General features: G+C 34.0%; 1 protein-coding gene across 1 annotated transcript; it reads right to left on the bottom strand.

The window, feature by feature from the left end:
* Positions 1–6,078: 6,078 nt before the first annotated feature.
* Positions 6,079–12,543, bottom strand: LOC115441060 (calcium/calmodulin-dependent protein kinase type II alpha chain). Its single transcript, XM_030165648.2, has 2 exons — positions 12,415–12,543; positions 6,079–11,284 (listed from the first exon to the last, which is right to left on the bottom strand). The coding sequence occupies exon 2, from the start codon at positions 11,191–11,193 to the stop codon at positions 9,661–9,663; it is 1,533 nt and encodes a 510-aa protein (XP_030021508.1). The 5' UTR covers positions 11,194–11,284; positions 12,415–12,543; the 3' UTR covers positions 6,079–9,660.
* Positions 12,544–13,087: the final 544 nt, after the last annotated feature.

Genomic DNA, 13,087 nt, shown 5'->3' with positions numbered 1-13,087 from the left:
ACGTTTCCACATCTGAGGAATGTTTCCTGTTGTCATTACGGAATTGATAAGAGATAAATAATAAGAATGAACAGTGGACTAGCATTAGATAAAAATGAGTATGGGATGCCATCGATACCTGGAGATGAGTCTACAGTATTAGAGGATACCTTTCACCCTCAATATTGAAAGGGATTTTTAATGACGTGTCATCAGAGGTTATATTGATTCCACACGAATTACCGGTTGTAAAGTAACTTCTTGAGGTACCCAGGGAGGAGCTAATGTATCTATAAATTCACCTGCTAAATTATCCGGGATACGGAAGTAGTGTGGTCGGAAAATGCAGACCGGAATCTCCTAATATTACGCCAAACAGCTGAAGGTGTATTCGGTGAAATGACAGAGCAAAAATTATGCCAACTCTCTCTTTTCTTCAGTTTATAGAGTTTTCGAGTCTGTGTAATGATACTAGAGAGGTATATGAAGTTTTCTTGGGTCATATTTAAACTATATTCTATTTCAGCTTCTTTACGTTTTTAGCTGCAGCTGTGCATTCCCGAGTCCCACCACGGAGGCATTGGGATCTTCCTAAATGAATGATTATTTTTTACTGGGAAAGCATCATCTGCAGCGGAAACAAGAATTTTAGCTAATACTTCTGCACAATCCTGCTCATTTCCATTATTGACAATTGGAAGACAAGATAGCTGATTGTCAACATAATTTTTATAATTTAGCCAAGTGCTGCTCTTACTATGTGGAAGTTTGTGTTTTAAGTGAGATATTCTAGGTTGTGAATGTGGGATTGGGAATGGAAAAGATATTTTGATAGGGAAATGATCACTACCAAATGTTGAGGGAAGGGTGCACCAAGTGAGACGAGAAGCAAAGTTAGGAGTGCAGACAGATAAATCGATTGCGCTATTGTTCTGACTTGGATCACTGCGACGTGTGGGGAACCAGAATTTAATATACATAAATTATGTGTATCAAATATATTGAGTAGTTCTTCCCCATAGGAGTTAGAAGTTGAACTACCCCATGACTGGTGATGGCAGTTAAAATCACCTAACAGTATATAAGGATTAGTAAGTGTGGAAAGAATACTGTTAATTTCATTAAGTGAAGAATGAGAAGGGTGAGATATATATACAGATATAATACATGTTTTATTTATAATTATAGCTATGATTGAGATTTCTTCACTGTGTGATGGTAGAGAAACCACAGTGAAAGGAATTGAATCCTTCACAAGTATAGCTACTCCACCATATCCATCTGGTCTATCCTCTCTTACTGTTGTATAACCATTAATTTTAAATATATTATTTGATTTGAACCATGTTTCACACAAGGCAAAAACTAAAGGTTCGTATTTATTTATTAAATAAATAATATCACTTTTTATTTATTGGCGCTAGCGGCAATTCCATTGGATTAAATGAACTTGATTGTCCATTTTGGGGTGATATCGAAGAAATGAGACTATGAAGTGAAGCAGCGTTGGACGGTGATATGTTAAATGAGGATAAAAGGTTAATTAATGCCGTAATAAATTCCATGATATTGAATTGTTTTACAGTATTGTCTTTAAGTACTTCATTGATGGCACAGCCGTTAGTGGGCTCAGGAATTCTAAATTCTTTTAAAATATTGTTGTGGGCTTCCTTATTATACCCTTTAGAAGGGCTCTTGGGGGCTGAGGTTTGCGAAAAACAGTTTTTTATAACTTGAAGAATGTTGATTGAATGTAATAGGTGAAGAAGTTTCAATTTCTCTGGGAGTTTGAGATATAAGGGTGTCAGCAAAAGATTTAGTCACTGGTGGGAGCAATTTACTGGCTTCTGCATAAGATACAGAGTTCTGGGCCATATAGGTTTTATTTGTATCTGCCTTGAGAGCTCAGGACATACTTTACTAGTAGCAAAGTGAAAACCTGAGCATAAGCAACAATTGGCATTACGTTCATCCCTCGTCACAAGTGTTCCCCAGTATGGCTATCGCCGCATTTGTAACACCTTGGTTTGCTCCTACATTGTATTTTAGTGTGCCCAAACCGACAGCAATAAAAGCACTGTATAGTAGGGTAAATATAAAGGTCCACAGGCATTGAATTGTAGGACATAAAATTCGTTTTGGAAGAACTTGGCCATCAAATGTGCATACAATGGTTTGAGAGGGCTTCCACACCATAGAGCCGTCTACTAAAGTTTTAAAGTTTAATCTGCGGACTTTTAAAATAGGTCCACAACCAATTGGTACAGATGAATTTTCTATTATCTCTTCCGGAGACCACTCTACTGGCACACCACGCACTAAACCCATTCTAGTTACGTTAAAAGACGGAATGAATGCCTTATAATTAAATTTAGATAGATTTTCATGAGTAATAAAAGAGTTGGCGTCAATAAATGTAGAAAAAGCCAAAGAAATTTTATTTCTGCCTATCCTCTTAACACTACCATTAATAATATTTTTAAAATTGTTACGTTGTAGGAATCTCCCAAACGAAAGTGGATGCAAAGTGGTAGAGTCATTGTCCTGAATAATATGTTTTGTACGTGAATAACAAAAGGCGCACTATCCGAACCATCATATACTTTCCTGCCTACAGTTTGCGCGGGAATCGGGGTTTCTGAGGTAATAAGTTTGTTAATCGATTGGGGTTGACTAGTCTGAGAAAGATCTTCGCAATCACAGCCATGTAGGTTATCATCAGAAGAGCCGTGTTTTTACGTCTTTTATTGCAACGCTTGCATACATGTCGGCGACTTCTTTTCAGAGGCCGGGCTGATGCAGATGCATCTGTCTCCATACCCGACTCGGAGGCATAATTATGTGACTTTTCAGTCTCAATTGTGACAAAGTTGCCTGCCGGACAGGGACTAAGCCCCCCGGATCAGGCGGCAAATTCATAAGACCTTACTATTCTACAGTTTAAATATATGCAAAAACTTACCAAAAATGATGAACTAAACCAAAAACACCAATCTGTACAAAAATATACAGAAAATTTAACCCTACTGATAACTTATATTTACAAAATTAATTATTTTTATCAAGATTAAAAAACACGTCCGCCTATTTCCAAGCAAGTTTCCCGCGCTTCCTATTGTTGCCATTAAAATTTGAACAATGAATATATAATAGAAAGGCGTATATGCTCACTGTAGTTACAAGATAAAACACACGAAAACCAGTGTTGCCAAATTTATTTTTCAGAAACCGCAAAAACTTTACTTAACAATTTTTTATTGGGACCGACGCGACGCGACTGACTTATTATAATTTAGGTTCAGTAATAATTTTATTTTTAGCTCATAGATGGACTATGCAACAAATATAGCTTAACTAGCAATTTTAATTAGGTACCGACTCCAAAATTAGTATCCAATATATATCTGTTATGTAAAATTATTTTTTGGTTTTGAGTGGTTTTTGAAGGCGGTATAATTTTTTGTTAAAATTATTTTTATTTTTGCTTTTTTGTGTTAGTAATAGACCGTCCCGATGGCATAGTTGTGTTTGGTGTGATGGTGAAGTTGTGATGCTATATATATGTATGTAAGAAATAGATTCAAGCAAACCTAACGCAAAAACACAACTGATATATTTCGATCATAATTCAACTATCGCGCTGTGGTGTTACATCTCTGCCTACCCCTAAAAAGGGGAAAAGCTATGATGGTATATACATATATGTATGTATGTAAGAAGTAGAGTCAACTTAACCCAACCCAAAAACACAACTGATATGTTTCACACACAATACGACTATCGCGCTGAAATGTTACGCCTCTGCCTACCCCTGACATGGGGAAAAGATGTTATGCTATATGTATATGTATGTGAGAAGTACACTCAGCCAAACTCAATGCAAAATTTAACTAAAAACGTCACAAGAAAGCTAAATTCGCGAATTCGTTTTCTTAGACGACTTAATTATTCTAGTTTTTTTAGTTTTAATATCAAACTAGTGAAGCGATATTGAAAAATAAATTATGGTACCAATCTGGAGAGATATTCTTTCGTATAAAAAAAGAATTTTCCAAATCGGTTCATAAATGAGCGAGTTCTGAGGTAACAAACATACAAAAAAAAAACACGTCGAATTGATAACCTCCTCCTTTTTTTGAAGCCGGTTAAAAATGAGAGTTTTGAGAATCCAAATAAAATATTTTAAAACCGGTCTGTTTTATAGTAACAATGATACTAAGGATTAACTGGCAACATTTGTATAGTAAATTACAATAATATTTTTTTTATCAAATAGCTCAAAAGAACGGGTTCAGACATAATATATATTCTATATCTTTAGTTATTGTTTTGTGATCGATACCTCTGCCCCTTCGACAGCTCACACATATTGTATGCCGTATGCGATTGGTGAAATGGAAAGTAATGGCCCCTAGTGGCCCATTACTAGTGGGGCGCGTTGTCTTGGATGAAATTTTGTATATCTAATTGGTAACACTGTTCTAAACTTCAATTTATATTATAAAGAAGATTTAACATTTTTGAGCATATAAACAAACTTTTATTTTCAAGTAAATAACAGATAAGATGTGCAAAGCACTAGTTATATGATTAATAATGATGTAAGATTGGAACCGTTAGAATTGAATTCAGAAAGATATCATTAGAAAACTTTTTGGACCGTTTAAAATATTTGTTTATTTTTGTCGACGTGACCACAGCAAAGAATGAAGATATGCTATAAATAAATAAAATACGAATGCATTCCTACACCGAATAGTTAGTTCTCTTACTGTTGTTAGAAAGCGTGGAAAAGTTGAGAGCCCAACTTTTGAAAATATGGAGAATCTTAACAAAAGTTTTGAACCGATGGATATAGATTTGAGCGCACGGTCTTCTAGTGCGATGGATATATCGGACAACAATTATTCAACCCCAGACATTCAAAATGAAGACTTCGATGAAGATTGTTACATAGTCACATCACAAACTCCGGTGTTCAAAAGTCGCCAGTCGGCAGCCCCTTGCGGGTTTCCAGCCCTGGGCGGGTGGCCAGCCCTGTGCGGGTCCGCAGCCCATTGCCAGTCTCCAACACTGTGCCAAAGATAGAAGAAACTAATTTAAAAAAATATCATATAAACTTGGAAAGCCAACCAAAGAATACCGGGTTTCAAAGTCAGCTAAAAGTATTGACTTTTTTATTCGTAGTATTTATTGCTATTGTTGTTAATCAGTGTAGAAGTCAGTGCTTTGATAAACTAAACTTGAAAAACTTAAAAGAAAATCTGACTATTCAAGTCTTCGGCCAGGATAAAGCATTAGAATCTATTATTAATGCTTTAGAAGCAGATAAGCCATTTAAAGTTATGTTTTTTATGGCGGTACAGGTGTAGGAAAACATATACTTCTTCCTTAATTATGGAGAACCTAGGTCCATCGTCTAATGTTTATCATTATACAATGCCTACATTTGTTGATACATTAACATCAAATCTTATGCTTGGTTTAATAATGTGTGACTCTTCCGTTATTATAATAGATGATTTGAGTGTGGATGCTAATGTCAGTGAACAAATCAACATGGTTATTAATAAGAGTAAAACCTTGGAGAAAAATACAACAATCATTCTTATATATAATTGTGCTAGCACTGAAGATATGTATCATAAAAAGTGTGATGAATCTTTCCACTCAAAATTATTGGAAAAGTACAATATCGCAGATGCATCGTTTTTTTTTATAAAATTTGAACCATTAACAGACATGTCTCTAAGGAAATGTATTGATAGAGAATTGGGCAAAGTGAAAATAGACAATTCAACTTATGAGAAAATACTTAAAAATTTCAATGTCACTTCAGATGGATGCAAAACTGTCCATAGCAAAGTAAAAGTCTTGAGTATGATGTGAGGTATGTTTTATAAACTATTGTGCTTTGCCCTAGAATCAAAATGAAATGTATGTATAATAATAAAAAAGTATAATGTAGTTTTTCATTATGATACTCTTATAAGTTTTTTATACAATAAGTAGTTTAGTTAATCTTTATGGAATGTTATAGAAATAGTTTGTAATTTAGTAATTATGTCATATATTATTAGTGTAAAGAAATAAATTAAATATTGTAGATCAAAAGAACTTTATTTTAGAGAATTTTACATGATAATCGGCAATGCAGAGGTTCAAGAAATGTATGTTGAATACAAATATACTGATGATTCATTAATACACCTACACTTTCACATTTCAAAATTATTCTACAACAAACTTAGCCTTTATCATAATAAAGAGCAATATGCTAAATGAAATTTCACGGGTGCATTGGAGTACAAATCACTTTGGTAATAATTCTAACTACATTTAAAATAATTTCAACCTTGTGTACACAGTACAGGCAAGGGTGCCAATAATGCAATAACAATTTCCAATACATGGTTTGTATAACCCAATGCATCACACACCTTAATGACATCTATGTGATGTTTACAGAGGCTCAATATAGATGGCGATACTGCAACAATTATGTTGTATGTATATTAATAATCAACAAAATACAATTAATCCTATCTGAACGGCAAAAATTTCACACTAACTATGAAGAATAATAAGTTATGTTACTTGTATAGATCTATTGAGAAAATACAACAGAAATAAATATTTGTTTCCTTTAATATACTTTCTTGAGTGATTACCATATTGCACTGCACCCATAATTATATCCATCACACCACAGTACCATTCGCTACACACATTCATGGAATATAGTTGTTTATATTAAACTCCACTATACACAACACTAATGCATGCAAATGGTTTGTGTGGTCTAGAAAAATGTAAGTACATCTTAAATTAAAATAATTCAAAATACGTAATTTTCAATAAGTGCTCGTACACACTGGGGTTCTCTCGCTTAGGATGTGAGCACGCGCGACGAGCGCGTCACGCCTAGGTATTGGCGAGAAAAAGCTGGTGTGTATGGGCTCTTAGATCCTAATTCAAGCAGCCAATAGAAAAAGTTGAAATAGTATCTTTTATTTAGCTCCCCTAAATGTAAAAGCCTGTGAGATAAATGCATGCAAACAGGTTAATGTGCATTATTAACAATATGCGGAGAGCTGCTAAAATTTTAGAAATGAGTAATTAAAAAAATAATTTGAAGCCATTACATAGGATAGGAGGATATTTCACAAATGTATGGAACTGATGAGGGAAGACGATACACATGGCGTATGCAAATATAATATACATTTCGTCATTGATTGCTTCATGAATGATCTTGGAAGATACGTTAAGATATCTACATATTTTGTGCATTTTCTGTTGCATACTTGCGGAAATGCTTTTCCGTAAGTAATCTGTATTAAGCGCGATTTTCAACATTAAAATCGATATTATAATATTTAAACAAGCGATTATTTCAAAAGTTAATTTGACAAGTCCATAACATTTATAAAATTTAAGACATCTGGTTGAATGAGAATAAGGATTTTTATATATCAGGTAGGTAGCACTTATCTGATTATTTTTCTAACATGTTTAATTCTATCACCACAAACTTGGTGTAGGTAGGTAAGTGTAATGACTTAAATAGACAGTCTTACTAAATTAATAACAAAGACTTTCAACTAAATAATATAATACCGTTTTCCATAAATATTCTATTTAGCTGTGATGGTAAACTGGAGTCTGCAAGCTACATAGGCAGTCGACACTTGCTATGGGTGGTAAAGCATCGTTCTTTCTAACGCCTACACGCTTACACGTCTGAAGAAGCTGGGGTACAAGACAACTAATCAAATCAGATCGGAGAGCATTAACAAAGTAAAATAAATAAATTCATTTTTTAAGATCTAGGTAACAAACTCTCATGTAAATATTTTGTACAGCTATAGATGAAGACGACACTTTAAAACATGCAGTGTGCAAATCAAAATCTATATACACAATGTATGTTTCTATGTAAATATATGTTCAAAATTAATTTAAAAATGTTGATTAAATACTAAATACGCGTAACAATAAAGACTAGAATACATTTTTAGTTGTTACAGTTATTGGCACTAAATTTAGTTGCAATGGCAGAACTATGTACTTTGAATATAAGGATAATTCCAACACAATTTTATGTAGTTAGGTATTTACTAATATTATGCGATGTACTTTATTTTTATATTTCCACTCATCAGGTTTTTAAATTGAGTTTTGTTAATTATATTAAAATACTTTACAAAATGTTTTAACAAATCGATAAATGACATTAAAATCTAACTATATTTCTAGAAAATACTGAAGTACTGCATACTGATAGTAACTAGAAATTGAATACGCAAAGCACATTTAAGAAAATGGAGTGAACTGTGCAGAAATAAATCACAACACACATAATTATCCAACGACATTACAATACATTCTATACACACGCTATATTGGTAGGTAGGGACTTCTTGCACAGTTATCACTTTTAAAATCAATACTATCGGAATATTATTATATTATTAGGTACAAATCTAACGTAGCAAAAAACTTGACTCAAGTGAAAATACATTTAAAATCGATTAATTATTAGCAGGCTAATATACAATTTAGAAAAGCATAAAAAAGGCATAATAAATGTTAACAATATTAAAATCTAAAATTGACAAAATTGATATAATTCACTTAAAAAGTATAATACGTTACAAAGAATCTGCTCTAGCTATGACGTACATAGTACACCGATGGCTGAATCACCAATCTTTACTTTAAGTAACTTAACTGACCCATAACGTCGAACACACAATCTTAACCGGCTCAATGCAATCCTTATTTTCGTTGAATTGTAGCACTGTTTTAATTTTGTGTGGAAATTATGGGTTGACTCAACGAATACAAAGGTTGGTGACACGGGCATTAGTGGAAGAAAATACAAAATCAGTATGTACTACAATAATATAATTAGAACAAACGTTAAACTTTATAACCTACTAGAACATCTCTCACTGTTAGGATTCCTAGATGCGTAGTGCCAATAACTGTACGTATCATAATATATTAGTTGCTTAAACCTTACTAACTAGGTATTTGATAACAAATAGAACACCATTTTAAGCACGACAAAACATTCATAGTTAAAAATGTAGAGAGACTTACTGAGAAATGTGCTAATAATTCTAAACCTCGAAAATTTTCTGCTTTGCTTAGATATAACATAGATTCTTTTATATCAGATCATAATGGTACATTGAGATTTCATCGTTTTTGTCGATAGCTGCTGCTATAATTTGCCCCGATATTCGTTGACAAACTTCATTGTGGCCGAGATCAAAGTCTTCGTACATTCTACTTACTAGCAAAAGCATATTTTGATTATCGGTATCACATTGTAGCCACATTACAATATTAGCTTGTATATTTGAGGATTCATTAAGTAGTCACCGGATTTAGAGAGATATTGGTTTATTCTTGCTCACATTCATGCGGTTATTGTTTACCTATAATTAACTTAATGTTTGGATTACAAAGAATTCTAATAAAATTCGTGTAATTTTATAGCAGAATTGGATAATTTTAAGTTTAAGTTCTCGGGGGCCTTAAATATTGTCTGCAATGTTACTCAGATGCTTGAATTGATTAATCTTCAGTAATGGCATCACCATTAAAAATAGTTTGCATCGCTAGACAATTCTCCCCTGACATTTCGAGCTGGATCATAGAAGGAACTAGTTAGGAGCGATGGAAATGTATTGCTGTCCACTTGTTGTGGCGTTTGTGCCATATACGAGTCTCCTGAGATTGATGTGTAGCTCGCCGACCTTCAGCATCTACACTTTGTGTTACGCAGACATATGCTATAACAGCTACGTCATCTCCAAGCAGGTGCACTCTAGGGTTCAAAATAGTTGTGTTGGTTTTAACATGTGTCGGTGTGTTGTCGATAAAGAATTTATGAAATTCTACACCTTCGACTAAATTACCTAGCGCGTCAGGATCAAATGCCGTTACATTAGGATCACACAATTTGGAATACGTATCATAATCGCCGTTATTTATAGCATCTATGAGCACCTCAGTAACTTTAATCACTTCTGCTCGGCGCAACGATGCATTGCTGTCACCGCGAGCTTTGCCGAAGGAATCAGCTTTTGTCAAAGTTTCTTCATCATGTTCCTTAGATATTACAGTACACGCGCGATCTACACCTTTCTTATCTTTGTCGACATCATCATCCTCCAGCGTCGTACTACTATCGGTGGATTCCTTAACCTGAGAACCGTCCCCTTTTTTGTTAACTATAGATTTTCCAGAAAAGTTTCGCGTGGCTAACATAGTAGTCAATATCGCGCCTTTCAGTTTGCGACGTGCATTGAATTTCTTCAAGCAATCCACTGTTTCTTGCCTGTGCATAACAGAAGCCACACGTTCGCGGTGACAGATCCAAGGGTGTTTCAAAGCTTCTGAAGCAGTGATTCTCTTGCTCGGATTAACTGTGAGCATTTGGTTGATGAGGCTTTTAGCTTCTGGTGTTACCGTGTCCCACTCTGGGGAGGGGTAGTCATAAGCACCAGCTTTAATTTGGCCGTAAAGACGATGTTGGTCTTCATCCCAAAATGGAGGATACCCAACAAGCAGTATATATAAGATTACACCACAGGCCCAAATGTCTACGGGCTTTCCGTACGGCTCTTTTTTAAGTACTTCAGGTGATAAGTAACCCGGAGTGCCTGCGAATCCAAACCATGCTTGCTGGTCTCCTTGCACCTCGATAGCTAAACCGAAGTCAGCCAACTTTACAGCAGCCCCCTTCACTTTGCTGGCCAGTAAAAGATTTTCGGGCTTTAAATCTCTGTGTACAACTCCATTGTGATGACAGTGGTGGACAGATTCTAAAATTTGTTGTATGCAATGAGATGCATCAGCTTCAGAGTAGAATTCTCGTGCAACGATGTCTTCAAATAATTCGCCTCCAGTTACCAAATCAAATACGAGGTAATGAAAATGTTCTTCTTGAATGGAATCATGTAACCTTACAATATTAGGATGCTGGAGTTTTCGACAAATTCTAGCTTCTCGTTCAAGTTTTTGGAAGTCTCTAGCAGAGAGTTTCTTAGTATTAATTATTTTGGCCGCAAATTCATACCCGGTTGATTTTTGGACTGCTCGTCTGACTATAGAAAATGCTCCTTTTCCTAATTCTTCTTTTAGGTCGTAGTTATCGGAAAACCGAGTACTAACGCTTTCCCGGTTTGGATTAGCCATATTAACACAATATACTTACTTCTTCACCCGCTTGAATAAGTACGTTACTGGAATAATTTTGAGCACAAATCTTCACTATTTCGGAAGATAACTGAAACAATTAAAAATATTTCTGGTAATTATATTATTAATAATAATTTAGTACCTACGCGTCAACTTCATTATTAACAAAATTTATAATGATCTCGATAATTAAGTATTAAGTAGGTATTTGTAGCTTTATGATAAACTATCAAAACCGTCCAAATTTATATTTTTAATTTTGTTTATTCATTATATAAGTTCTTTATTAATTTGTGTGATGAAAAATACGTAAAGAGTAATTCAACGCGAAGATATTTACATTTCTAGTGAACATGCCATTTCAACAGGAAAACACAAGTGTTTATTGTTTCTACCTCAACTTGAACCGAGAATATTCAGTTCTTTGAAAATACGCGGTGTTTTTTTTTTTTATAACCGAGCTTAAATTGTTTTGAAAAAGGAACTGGCTTTATTATCATTAAAGTTGTAACACAGCATAAGTTCGTAGTAGATTTAAGGAAATAAATGCAAAGTATAAATTATAGCTCATTCGATTTTTTTATTGTCATAATTCATAAATTGAGTTCATAGAACCGGTTCATCTATTAGATCTATTTATATTTTCTGAGTTGCTGATAACTGTTCGTATTCCACTCACGAAATGGTCAGAAAATAGATATTGTCAAGGAGCGGTCAGCGGACGAAATTTATCCGAATGAGAATCGCCGGCACTATTTTGGTCACTCAAGCTAAATTGAAGTTCTGCATGCTTAATATAAAACGCGTAGATGCCTAGACAATAGTGATAGTGGTCACAAACACAGACTTCTAATATTAACACTACGACACAGAGATGACATTTAGTTAGCGCAAAATAATCGATACACCATTGTCTCAACACATTCACCAAAATCTCGAGGACATTATCATAATATATTTATTAGATTTGGGCCCGTTTGTTCGCTTCACATAATTGTTTCAAACTAACAAATGAACACCACAAATATAAATGACAAAATACACTAATATTAAATTATAAAGTTATAAACTGAACATTACGCGATTTTCAACGATATTCTTAGCATTAGTAACTTGTATTGACGGCTGGCGATGTATTTTTAATGGCAGCTGTTATCATCGTCGCACTTATTGAAATATCAAAAAAACGTATTGAACAATATTAAACTAGTTATTTACCTATTATGTGCCCATTTTATACAATATTCAACAAGATGAAGATGAAAACGAAGGGCCTGGCCCTACACCACACTCTCCTTCTGCTCCGGACACGAGCCTCGGGGTCAAATTCATAGACTTCTTTGTGTTGCAAGCGTGAGATAAAGCCCGAATAATTTATCTTAATACGCGTTTATGTGAGTTTAAATGGTTCTAAAATTACACACGATGACAAATAAGCTTTAGAAGGTAAAGTTATTCGTTAAAACTATTTTAACATTGTATATTTGACGCGAATTAATTTTTATTGGCTTTAGTTTTCCTTCGATTTTGTAGTCGAGTAACACTGACGTATCTTTGTAAAATCGATACACTAGCGCAGTGCTAACCAAAGAGAACTGGCTGAATTGTGTTTTGCGCCATCTGGGAAAAGAATCGTAACTAAAAATATTTTATTCGCTAGTTATTTGCTATGATGTATACTCCATATTATAACTATCGGTCGCTAAAATTTATGATTTGATGATATTATATTGGAAAGTTTCTCAAAAAACATGGTACTTTTAAGACTTACAGTCTTTTATATACATATTGAGTAAATAATAATTAAATAAATAGTTATTCAATGGAAAATTGAAATGAAATATGGACAAATGTGTACTGTTAGGTCTTTTATTATAGTTCCAATAAAATT

The sequence above is a fragment of the Manduca sexta genome, chromosome 26 (genome assembly GCF_014839805.1).
Source record: "Manduca sexta isolate Smith_Timp_Sample1 chromosome 26, JHU_Msex_v1.0, whole genome shotgun sequence".
NCBI classification, from domain to species: Eukaryota; Metazoa; Arthropoda; class Insecta; order Lepidoptera; family Sphingidae; genus Manduca; species Manduca sexta.
The sequence above is the reverse complement of the archived record's forward strand: the minus strand, read 5'-3'. Positions and strand labels throughout refer to the sequence as shown.